Below are 12,740 nucleotides of genomic sequence, written 5' to 3'. Positions count from 1 at the left end.
ATAACATCAGACCTTTAGTAAAAACTTGGTTTGCAGGTTGCCATTAGCATAGCTGGTGAAATAAGAAGAAGCTTTCTATGGGAGCTGTGGGAAGCAGCCTCCTAAATAATATTCTTTCTCAGGGAAACTTCTTCCTTTAGGCAAGGGTTTTTAAAATGCCCTTCGTTTCCACATACATGACAGATGTCCTCCACTAATATCACATCAAGGGTAATCCAATCAGACAGACTGATTCTCTTCAGTGGATGAACATCCAGTTTTTCACAGGTTGCAACACCTAAGAAGCTGTTGGCTGCTTTATTGTTAGTCTGCACCTAATACACTGGACAGGTTTCAGGACTTCCAGGACTTCCAAACACACGAGGGGGGTCGGGGGGGTAGACTGTGTTGTGTATGGTCTTGCTTGGCAAGCTCTGACAGAAACCGGTGGCCTGCTGTTTATTGTTTTCTCCTGTGTGGGAGGAAGATCTGTTAAAGATGTCTGCCATTAATGCAACTGCAGGCTTCATTAAGAACAATAAACAGAGAACAGTCCCTCACCGAGGAGCTCTTGGGGAACATATGCTGGATAAACCTCTCTGGAGGTCAGACAACTGTCAACACTTGCTGCTCAATTACAAGTCTAATTTTGTTGTCAAACAAAATCTGTAGCAATAAGAGGAGCAAGGTTTGCACGGCTTTCTTTTTATTTATTTATTTTTTGCAGGAACTAAATGGTTTCCATTCTGAGTCCAGAGGCAACATTATCTTTTAAAACATCGGAGACTGTCATTACTTTTAAAGCAGGTTTTATTTGACTAGTTTCTGAGCACTCTTTCCAACACAGAGGGAGACCCTGATTGTAATTACTGTTTACAGAGACATACCACTGCAAGATGGAATTTTCAATGCAGGCCATGAATATTTATTCAGTGCAGTGAGTACTTAAATTGATTCAGCTTGAGCAAACAGCCCGTCTCCGTATGTTTATTTTCTTGTTTTTTTTTTAGAAGAGGTAGTACGATGTATGTGGATGAAAAGAAGTGAAGAGCAGTTGTAGTTACCTCCTGACAAGGCCGTCATTGTTTACCTGTTTTAAAATCTGTTACACAAAATTTATCAGGCCTGTGGTGGTGGTAGTGTGGTAAACTGTTTCCTCTGCTGGAGCAGTGTGGTCAGTGAGAGGTCTGAGCAAGGTTCTGCTTACACAGGTTAGATGGACAATATCAGAGATGGAGGAAAGAGATTTATGGATGATGGTGAGTGCGTGCATCTTCATAGGTCTTTGGCAGCCGTGACAGACAGCTCAGGGCTTCAGAGTGAAAAGTACTTCTGTTTTTTCCCCTACAATTCCAGGCCACAGATAAAGTACTGAAAGCCTGAAGGCAACATTTTCAGCAGTGTTGACTAACTCCATCAAATTTCTTACAGACAATAATGATCCTTATAGAAATATCTGAACAGCTATATGTATGATCTATTTAAACAAACAACTATTCAGATGTTCATAGTTGCTACAGGACGAACATCTGGTGTCCTCCACTGAACAGATCTGCACATTTCCATTGTGCTGGTCAGACAGTGGTTGCTCTCCATAACAGACTCTCTGCTCACTATGACACACACACACACACACACACACACACACACACACACACACACACACACACACACACAGCAGTCAGGGATCAGCTGCCAGCCTTGTGGCTCCTGCTTCATGTTAGGTTGATGGTCTTGTGTCATTGGAGTTATGTGACTCCCACTAGGTTGCAATCTCATAAACAAGTACGAGGGTATAGAATGTATGAAGGGGCTATTTTGAGGTTGACGAGACAGAAAGATTGATGGCAAGGAAGGGAGGCTTTGCATATCACAAAGGTCTCTACGGCCATTAATTTGTCAGGATATCTCTGGACCCAGTTGTAGGCTGTCATATTTATACACAAGCAAAGCAGTTTTTGCCTAAGGTGGTCAATGATGTATTTTTCAGAAGGGCAGGTGCTGGTCTGACAGCTGCCATTTTAAAAGATGATGTAGTTGGAACATGTTAATTATTTCTGTGGGGCTGGCCGTATCCAGCGATGACACTGATATGTGATACTCTGAAATGATCAACTCATGTACCGCAGTTATGGCCTAACAGTGTATTAGCTTAATGTTGTGCAGTGGATCACTGCTCAGTGTGAAGGCTGGTTTAAAATTTGACTCATTTGGCTCTCACATAGCTGCAAAAAGGCCACAAAGTACACATGCACACACACACAGGCCTATTTAACCTTGCAAGCTTATTCAGAAGTAGATGAAGGCAGTTGTGTGCCACTGCAGGACCCCAACAACACAGGTGAGAAACAAATCAAGAAAGAAGCTTGCATGTCAGCTTGTCAGCAACAGCACATTTCTGAAGGTTTTTGATCTACATTTCTCATGTTGTCTTTCCCATGTTCATGTAATCATAGCATATCTAATCATTACAAGCGGCCCTGTAGCTTTCACCATGTAGGGAGATAGAAATCAGAAGTGCTGGGGTGTGCAGCTAATGCACTGTGAACTGCACAACATGGATCACCCACAGAAAATGAGTCATTCCCCAAAGACTCCACTGGGTCCCCTGACATCCACGCTTAATGAAAGGCTTGCCAGCACAAACTTGCATACATGCCCAGCTGACCCTCACAAAACCACCCTGTTCTCCCTTAAATCTCTAGCCAAGCCGCTCCCCCACCAGCCTCATTCTCTCCTCTACGCTCCACCGAGCATCGTGTGCTAGTTAGAAATTGCAATACTACTGAAACACTAAGAAACAGCAGGGCTGTACATTTTGAGAATCCCAAGTGGGAATTGCACTTATTTGTTTTCAGGGATGAAGAAGACTGACAAATGAACCCTCACGGGAGGGAAGCTGGTGTATACTCCTCTTTTCTTCGTTCCTGCTCTGCGTGGCCCTGGAGTGTTCATTATGACCAGAATAGACACCTTCTTTTTAGCGTGTTAGCACATTCTCAAAACAAGCTGTGGACCTCTGGGACCTCGAGGTGCAGCGGGAGACTTGGGAATTGTTTTTTTCCTCTCTCCCGTCTGCTGTGGTAAAGTTGTTTGCCAGCAGCAGTCTCTCTTGACCGGTAATAGCATTTGTAACTGGAGAAGATTGACAAGGATTAGGGAGACAGATATAAGAGCTGCTGGGCTTTCTTGTTTGTTGACGCACATGAGGGTAGAAAAGAATAGACTTGTTTATGTGGAGACTGTGGTAGAAAGATGAGCTATAGTTTCTAACAGGAATTGGTTATCTCCTGCATTATAATGAGACTTTCTTCTGTTTGCTTGCCCAAAACCAACCTTCAAACTTTGGAAAAATTTGTCTACCGACAAGCTGACTGACCTCCTGCTCTCCCACACAGAGCAGGGATCAATTGTTGTTTTTGTAGATATTGATTGTGATCTTGCACCAGAAATGGCCTCCTCTGACCTTGGACTAGAATTTCGCAAGCACCTGGGGCTGCTAATACCTCACTTAGCATTTTAATGCTAATGATGGATGTCCTCCTAGAGCCCTGCTGGCTCCGCTTGCTCTCAGTGGAGTCGGTCTGAGGGGAGCAGTTTGTCAGGGAGATGGATCCCTCTGTGACAGGTGGCTGCTTCACAGCGTAGGCTGCTGTCTCCACCCAGGGGAACTGTGGACCCATCTACACCTGTTTAGCAGGTAGAGGATTTAGTTGGCTTCACGAAAGGGAAGGAGGAGCCCTTGCTGAACCCTCCTGAGGCTCCAGGAGTGTTAATTACAGTTTACGAATGTGCTGTCATTCCTCAAGAGCCCCTCTGACTCTGGAGCTGACTGCTGATGTCTGAGCCCTTTGTTCTGTTGGATGAGGTCCTTGCAGATAAATAAATAACATGGACAGATTTTATTACCCATTGCACTCTTATATCTGCATAGTGTAGATATTATTATTCATTTTCTTTGGATTAGGTCACATTTTGGCCATATGGAGTACAGACAGGGCTTTAGCTGCAGGGGGTGGCTGTTTTTTATCACTGTAACTATAAAATGTATCTGTAACGTGTCTAATGGGAATCATACTTCATGCAAAACTGAAGTCACTATTGGAGCGTTTTTTATCCAGTAGTATCCTTTTAATATATGCCACACTCATTACTGTAAACTATAAGGGTATATGTATAATTTTTCCATTACATTACCGTAATGACTTTGCAGGCAGTAAAGAACTATAAGTATTTGCAAAGATGAATATCATAAGTGTGTTGTTTTTATTGCCCCCCCATTTAATTGTTGGGAAGGTGAAATGGACATCCAACAGCTATCTGACAAATATGCATGTAAATCTGCACGATTAGCCCGATTCTGCTCTAGTTTGTTTCTGTTTCAGATGTCAGAAAGCAAACTTACCAGCAGATATTCCTGTTAAACAAATCTGACCACAATATGGGAACTCTGTCTGCTAGTGATGGTTATTTAGGACAAAACTTAAATAATTGGTATAATCACAGTTTCAATTAAAGTGGCGTTTTGTTGTATGCAGCAGAAACATTAAAACATGTTTCCCTCTTTCTTTTCCACAGTTCCAGATTTTGGCCTTGATGTGCTCTCCACCAATGGCAGCCAGGAGCCTAACGGCCCAGGCCTCCTCAAGGTGTCAGGCCTAGAGCGGAGTCAGGAAAGGAGCCAGGAGAGTTGCAGAGAACCCCAACCCCCTACACCCAGCACCCCCAATCCACCACTGGCTTCCCAAGCCCTCCCTCTACCACAGCCCCAGGCTTCTGTCTCCCAGGCCTCATCCCCTCGTCGGACACAAACAAACAGAGTTGCCCAGGCTCCACCTTCAACCCACTTGCTTCCACACCCAGAGGCTCTACCCAGGCCTCAAACCCCCGCAGCCCTGCCTCTTGCACAGGGCCAAGAGCCCTCGCCAACCCCCCCTCCCCGGCTGCAGCACCAGCCTGAACAGCTGCCTCACAGCAGGCCTCAACCTACACCAAACCCTCACCCACACCCACCATCTCCTGCCCTCCCGACCCACAACCCTCACCAACAGCACCCTAGTCAGGCAGGGCCTCACCGGCCCCCATCACGCTGCCAGACCCGGCCTCTTTCTGCTTACAACGGCCTCAACGTCAACGGTCACAGGTAAAACTTCAGTTAGTTTATTCCTTAATTTCTCATGTTCACTAGTGTTTTGATTGAGCAGCAGTTCACACAGACCTGTTTATCTCTTGGGCTAAAGGTAACGTCCGATCTGCACGGTGGCACTGATTATTACCAGTGGAGGAAGAGTCACTGGAGCTCTACATATACTGCGGCTAGCTTAGAATAGCCTTGAATCAGACTCACATTGTTCTCATTTCATGCATGAGAGGTTTTCTGTGACTGAAACAGAAGGAAAGATGGTGCCCTAAGGCCTAATTTTTCATTTTAGAAAAAAAAAAAATAGGACCTTAAAAAAGCATATTAATTTTCCAGCACAGTAAATAGTTCCACTTTTCATTTTCAAAAAGATCACAAGTTCTTTTTTTCATTTTGTTGGAGAGTTCGGGTTTGGCCATTGTGTTCTACATCATTTGCAAAGCACTGATGCCTATAAGACCCCTCATAATCTAAGACTTGAAGATAGATTCTTTAGAACCCACTCAGTCCCATCAACAGCTTTGCCTCGCAGGCTCTCGGGACTTGGATCTGCCTGCTTCTCCCTGTGCCAGCCCTTCAAGTCTGCCAACGCGCCAACACGGCCTGGCACCCGCTGTGCATAATCACAGCCGAGGCCCACAGCGAAGAGCGAGCGCTGCAAATGAGCTTTTAGGCTTAAGCGTGGAGCTGCGTAGACGCAGGCTCTGTGACTACTCCCCCGCGGAAAAACCCACACACACACAACAAAAGGCTGTTTGCTAACACATGCACACACACCCTGTATCCCTCTCATCCCATTTCCGATGCACTACCTGGTTCTGGAGGAAGTGCCTTAACAGAAGCTGTTCAAAGACAGATGCTCGTTCTGTTGTGTTTGCAGCGGTGATTGCATCCAAGGGTGTTGGGAATGTGGTATTTTTTGTGGATCGTGTTTGCCCTGGATTCTGTGAAGCAGGGAGGCATTTGTAAATGGAAGTCTGTTGAGGTGTGAAAATGTTCTGGGAATTGAACGGTGGAGCAGATGGAGATGAGGAGATGTGCAGGAACGAGTGTTAAATTTGATTGATCACAGTTGGCTTAACCTGGCTTCTTTCTCTTGTTTCTTCGTCTTTGCAGCAGCAGCAGGAGTAGCACCCCTGGTACCAAGGTCCACGGGCCCTCTGCTCCATCCTTGCACCTTCCCCACCACCACCCGCCTGTGGCAGCAGCGGCCTCTACCTTCCCCCTGCCTCTGGCCGCTAACCAGAGCACCCCCCACAGCTTCCCCTCTGCCTTGCAGTCCTCGCCTCACCCACATCACCCCAATATGTTTGCGCCTCCAGCAGCATTGCCTCCACCACCACCACTGACGTCTAGCACATTGCCAGTACCTGGACATCCTGCTGCTGGGAGTGCCTACTCAGGTACACCAAACCACCCTCAAGTGGAGTAGCAGAGGGCTACCCATTCTGCGGGGGGGGGCGCCCACTCTTATTTTAGCCAGTTACTGCATCATGTTGCCAGGATGTGTGAGGCATATGAGAAGCAGACAAAGAATAATTTGAGCAGCATCTGATTGGAAAGCTTTTGATATGAAGAGACAGATGTATAAACAGAATGCTACTGTGGTAATTATTTAAAGAAACACATATCTGAGTCCAAAATTATCCACATGCACTCCGTGCCTCTGGTGTTGTGTGTTTATAGTCATGCAGACAGTTCAAGTTCTCACTCTGTTATGCTGTGATTGATCAACTACACACCAGTAATGTCCAACAGCCAGTCAGCCCACCCTGCAAAAGCCATTACAGACCCCTTGTATTTCCACGCATTGCTGTCCAGCTAAATGTCAGGGTCAGTGTGTTTGTTGCCTTGAGCAATGTTCCCACAAACTTCCATTTTCACCTTGAACAATGTTCATGAGCAAGAAATCAATTTCTTCAATACAGAACGGAGCAAGTTGGAGTTTGTTCAAGAGATACTAATGAAATTTTCATGAAGAGAAAATTCCGCCCACAGTCCCAGCCCAATAAAGTTAGAAATGAATGCAGAAAATATTGTAGTCAGTCACTGTGGATTAGAACGGGTAAGGTTACTCTGGGGGAGATACAATATCTCATGGCAGGTTTTGTTGAATTTGGAGGAAAAGCCAATGATGGCTAGAAGTCTGTTCTTTTTCCACAGGCTGCGTAAAGGTTATTAGAACCACAGACGCTGCTGTCTCTGGAGCTGTAGTGTATCAATCCCAGCATTTGACAGGTTCAGCAGTCAGACAGTTGTTATCATTTCCAGCTTTACTTCAAATCAAAACAACGTGCAGATAACATTAATTTCCTGCTTGTTTCCTCCTTTGACATAACTTTAACTTCTGTTTGATTGCACAAATCTCACATGGATTTTACTTTCCTCAAAGGGTTTACAGCACAGTGACAAAAAGAAATACCAGATTTTATTTGGCTCTAATGTACTAAAATATACACAAATTAAAAATGAAATAAAAGTGTTTCAAGATTTAGGAGATATCTCCACATGCAGCCCGTTCCTAATCACCTGTTTCATTTCTCTAGAGCAAGATCTTCTTCGCCAGGAGCTCAACACCCGTTTCCTAGCCTCCCAGAGCGCGGACCGCGGTGCCTCTCTGGGCCCCCCGCCCTACCTGCGCACCGAGTTCCACCAGCACCAACATCAGCACCAGCATCAGCACCAACACACCCACCAGCACACGCACCAGCACACCTTCACGCCCTTCCCCCACGCCATCATGCCCACCCCAGCACCGCCCATGGTGCGTACCCCTGCCAGAAATGTGAGGATAAGTAGAACGCACCTGTGTTGGGTTTGAGAGGGTCAATTCACCAACGCCAAAGATTTGTTGTTATGTCTTTGTTCTAATAATGACTTTTACAGAGGAGTGGGCAGGCATGGCACAGAGAGTGTTTTTACTTTGTGGTTGCGAGAGCGAGGATTTTATACAGTCTGGACATGTGTGTGAGCAGCAGGCCACAGGGACCTGTGGGTTTCTGTGGCGGCTTTTCAATGATGACCATGTGTGTCCTTCCACGCCACAGCAGTGCCTTTATTCTCCCAGAAAGCCTTTCTAGTGTTTTTTCTGGCATACTTTAAAACTCCAGACTTGAATGCTGTTATTTCCTAAATTGGCAATAACTTGCCCAAAGCATGTTAACTTCAGAGCCAGCTTTCAGAACATAATACACTTAATTCATTCTGAATTTAATGACATCATTTGGTCCTGTTTGGGGGTTTTCATTACTGGCAAATGCGCTGCATTAAAAACGCCCGCTGTCTGTTGGGAGCAACCACAGGCAATGGGTGCCTCGACCTGAAACTCACATAAACACGCACACATTCATAACTGCCTGGCCCACAGAGCATTCGCTTGGCTCTGATGATACCTCAAAGGCATCATGCCGAGGCCTCTGACAGCTAATGAGGCCATAAAAAGGCTCTTTATGGCTGCAGTGTTTAGTCTTGACAGTGGAAATGTTTGCCCCGAGCCTGCAACCAAATGAAAGCCAGCCCACACTAGTTTACAAGGTCTTCACATGATCACAAAAAAGAAGAATAAAACCAGCTAGCTTGGGGAGTGGGAGAACTGGTATCTTGATCTGGAAGCATGTCCTTAGTTTAGAAATGCACTTTGTGATGTATTTTATGTTGGATTGAAATGAGAGAGGTTAAAGTCAACCCGATGCAGTGCATGTAAAGGTTGTCCTCTCCTCTCTACATCTCTGTACTTAGCTTTCTTTCATTTCTCCTACAGTTTGACAAATACCCAACAAAAGTTGACCCCTTCTACAGACACAGTGTGAGTTTACCGACTGCATACATCTAGCTGCAGAGCAGTTTGTCACCTTCTCATTTTGCCTCTGCTGTTTATGAAAGTTGCAGCCGTGTGTGTGTGTGTGTGTGTGTGTGTGTGTGTGTGTTACATTCCATGCAGTCTTTCATCTGCTTCTTAATGGCTACTCTGAGCATCCTGTACCATTTCACCCTCCACCCCCCCACATGCTACGATTACTTAAATACTGCTGCATTTGTAGGTGCTGGATGTGCAAACTGTTTATAATGCTTACATTTACATCATCACTCACAGGGAATACAACAGTTCTCATTCCCAGCTAACAAATCTCGGTCCCAAGAACATTTCAGGCAGAGTTCTGCAGCATAAAATTTGCTTGCAGTAGCTTTGGTTTCTTTAATTAATTCTGAACATCTAAAATATGGAGTTGGTAACCTTTAGGTAAGCTTTTCAGAATAGTACAGTTTGTTTTTGGTTGTAATGTGGTTCACAAGTAAGGTTTTGTTCCCTGAAACTCTACAAAGTGGAAACTTCTTTGGGAACATGTTTGCAAAACATTCCCGTTTGGTAGCACTGACATTTCTCTAACCTTTACACTGCAATAATCATAAAAAACAGTTGGTAATCCTTAGGTTTTTTTCTTAATATCAGGAATTTTTATCACAGGGTGAAGAGGGCAAACAATCTGCAGGCATTAGTGAGCGAACCTGCAAACTTTGAGATGTGGTTAAAATGCTTATTTACAAAACTGAGTAAATTATTTGGAATTTGTGTGTGCACATGAGATATTTGACCATGTACCACATAACTCAAATATCCAGTCATTTTAATATAAAATACTGGAAAGAGAAAAGACAGCAGACCTGCAACAAGCCACTGTAAAATTTTATTTATTTATTTTTGGCCCATGAAGCTATCGCCATCTCCCAGTAGTAAAGAAATCTTTTTTAAAAATTCCTGGATCTAGGTGGTGATCCGGATCTCCCCTAAAGTCTAATCACGTGTTCCTTATTTAGTTTCTGAGATTTCCTGAAAATTTAATCAAAATCTGTCCCTAACATTCTGAGTTATGTAGCTAACAGAGACAAACCAATGCTGCTGAATACACGACCTCTGCCTCCGTAATATCAAAGTTAACTCAAAAGGTACCAACAAAGCACCAAAGCTCAGTGCAGCTACTTTCTGGAGTTAAACATCCAACAATAGAACAATGTGGAGTGGATCGGCCTATAGATAAATAAAACTACTGTTCACGTTTGAAGATTACAGAGTCTGGCTTCCTGGAAGAAAAACGAAGAAATGATATATTAAAACTTTCTTGTGGACCACACCGCCGCCATGATGGAATGTTCCTGTAACCAAAAACAAACTGACCATCTTCAGTCCTGAACAGTGAAACTGGTTAGAAATATTTTGTTCTCATTAAACTTGTCAACCTCTAGGAATATTCTCTCATTGTTGACATCAGAAATGTCAAAATCCAGCAAATTAGGAATGTTGTGCAAGAGCACACAAGTACAGCAGAGCTCTTAGTGCTGCAGATGTTCCTACAACATTAGGCTGTCTGGGAATTCTAACCTCAGGAGAAAAACAGGCTAATATTAGTTAAATGTTCTGTACTTGTTAAAAAAAACTTCCTATTTGTCATTTTGTCTGCTAACAGCAGCAAGTGCCTCTTTATTAATTATTATTCATCAAGAAGAACTTAGTTTTAATTGCTCTCCTGCTGTTTAAAGCATTCTGACATTGCCTCTGCATATCTGAACAAGGACGTCTAATTCTTCACAGACCCTCTTAGCTGGGAGGAAGTTCTTATTGATAACGCACGTTTTTATTCTGATCTTTCACCCTGTTTCAAATAGATGTTACTAAACTAGTTTCTAATGCTTCAGTATAAATAATCTTCACCCTGTTCTTATGGTTGCAGCTAAAACCCTGAAGCTGCTTCTTCTTAATAAAACAGCTTTAAGTGTGGTGCTCTGCACGTCTTCCAGCGTATCCCCGAGCTGTTTTAAGAAATCCTGTTCAGTTCTCATGCTTGGAGAATACAAGCTTGTTCATACAAGAAAAACATGCTCTGCTTTGGAGAATATGATTGACAAGAACAATTATAGCAAGTAGCTGATTACATATCTGTTTCTCTAAAGGAGAAATGTATGTAAGCCTTCAGCACTTGTTTGATTAACACATGTTTTGCTGGTATTACAACACTCTGCTTTCCATATCAAAAGGGTGTTTTCCCATTTTAAATCCAATGGGAGCAAGCAGAGAATTTTCTTTAAACAAGCAGTTTGTGAAGTATGGAGGCGATCATTAGTAACGTTCTGCATTTAAGCAGATTTGGAAAGACCTGATTAATGTCAGAATGCTGAATGTCCACCACGACACGCTGTTTACTCCATCTACACCACCTCATGAAGCTGCTGTCCTGGTTCTAGTTGACAGCCTGAATAACACTCACACTTCCTCTTCCTCAGCTCTTCCACTCCTACCCACCAGCCATGTCTGGCCTTCCCCCCGTCATTCCCCCCACCGGGCCCTTCAGCTCGCTGCAGGGCGCCTTCCAGCCTAAGGTACAGTCAGACACAAACACACCACCTTCGTATCCACAGAGAGACTTACTGAAACAAGTTATTTACTACGATCCATGTCTGGTCCTTTGTAGACGTCTAATCCGCTGGATGTGTCCACCAGACCTGGAGCCGTCCCACACACTTTCTTACAGAAAGACCCCAGGGTAAGAAAGAGCACATTACATCTGTAGACGTTAGCCTTTAAGTCATCACACTAAATATGCAGTTTGTTGCTGGTAGAAAACCACACGTGAGCCCTGTTTAACACTGGCGTGCTGTTTCGCTTTAAACTGAGCAGAGTAACATGTAAACTGGATTTATAATGAAAGCCACACACACCAACCGGAAGTGATTGACAACCCAATAATGCAGCCTCTTTTTCTCCTCTTTTCTGCAGCTAACGGATCCATTTCGGCCAATTCTTAGGGTGAGTGCTCTCACGTTTACTCAGACACAGAAACAGCCGTGGTACTTTGAAGGGTTTCTGCTGATGGAGTGGATTTCCTTTAATTAAATGAGGGGTGCACTTGGAGGCTGAGTGCACCGGTTTATAATCAGACTAATTTTAGACAACAGGCTCTGCATTTAGAAATGTTTTTAGACTGATTGTCTGCACTGCTTACATGTCACAGACCACCACATCTTTACTTAATATAATTATTTTACTATTTAAATAACTCATTTAGGGTGATTGAGAGGTGACTCAGTAAGGATAAAATAATGCACCGTTTCTATGACTCAACAAATTCACTAAATCAGCCACATTTATTTGCTGTTTTGTATTTTTTTGTTATTAAAGAGTCTCATTTCCTTTGTAATAATTTGATACAGGAATTCTTGTTCTTGTAAAAGCAGAATGGAATAATTAACAAATCATATAAACTTTGTTTTGGATTAAATCTGCACAAAGATTTTTCCACTAAAGGTTGAAACCCATTTCAATTTTTACTCTGATCTTACTGAACTTTAGAGACTTAATCAAATTACTGGTCAGATGTTCCACCTGGTATTATTTTTCAAGCAAGTTTTCCACTGTTTTAATGCATGTGTCTCAGCTCTCTGAAGCGTGCTGATAACTTGAAAATCATAGCATAGTTTTAATTTACACAAAATCAATCTTTCCCCTCCTTGTGGTTTCAGAAACCAGGGAAGTGGTGCGCCATGCATGTCCACATCGCCTGGCAGATATACCACCACCAACAGAAAGTAAAGGTAAGGACTCATCGGACCCCTCTTGCTTTCTCTATTG

General features: G+C 43.6%; 1 protein-coding gene across 8 annotated transcripts in view; it reads left to right on the top strand.

The window, feature by feature from the left end:
* The window catches only part of auts2a (activator of transcription and developmental regulator AUTS2 a), a 305,554-nt gene that overhangs the window by 285,577 nt on the left and 7,237 nt on the right, over nt 1–12,740 (top strand). For 5 of the 8 annotated variants that reach the window (XM_042009143.1, XM_042009148.1, XM_042009146.1 and 2 more), the window contains 8 exons: nt 4,558–5,122; nt 6,236–6,522; nt 7,666–7,904; nt 8,880–8,924; nt 11,396–11,491; nt 11,584–11,655; nt 11,889–11,918; nt 12,632–12,703. In XM_042009143.1, coding sequence (XP_041865077.1) covers nt 4,558–5,122; nt 6,236–6,522; nt 7,666–7,904; nt 8,880–8,924; nt 11,396–11,491; nt 11,584–11,655; nt 11,889–11,918; nt 12,632–12,703 — 1,406 coding nt within the window. The remainder of the gene's footprint in view (nt 1–4,557; nt 5,123–6,235; nt 6,523–7,665; nt 7,905–8,879; nt 8,925–11,395; nt 11,492–11,583; nt 11,656–11,888; nt 11,919–12,631; nt 12,704–12,740) is intronic. The other 3 variants (XM_042009149.1, XM_042009151.1, XM_042009150.1) reach the window with 3 other exon arrangements.

Source organism: Melanotaenia boesemani, chromosome 15 (genome assembly GCF_017639745.1).
Source record: "Melanotaenia boesemani isolate fMelBoe1 chromosome 15, fMelBoe1.pri, whole genome shotgun sequence".
NCBI lineage: Eukaryota > Metazoa > Chordata > Actinopteri > Atheriniformes > Melanotaeniidae > Melanotaenia > Melanotaenia boesemani.
The sequence above is the reverse complement of the archived record's forward strand: the minus strand, read 5'-3'. Positions and strand labels throughout refer to the sequence as shown.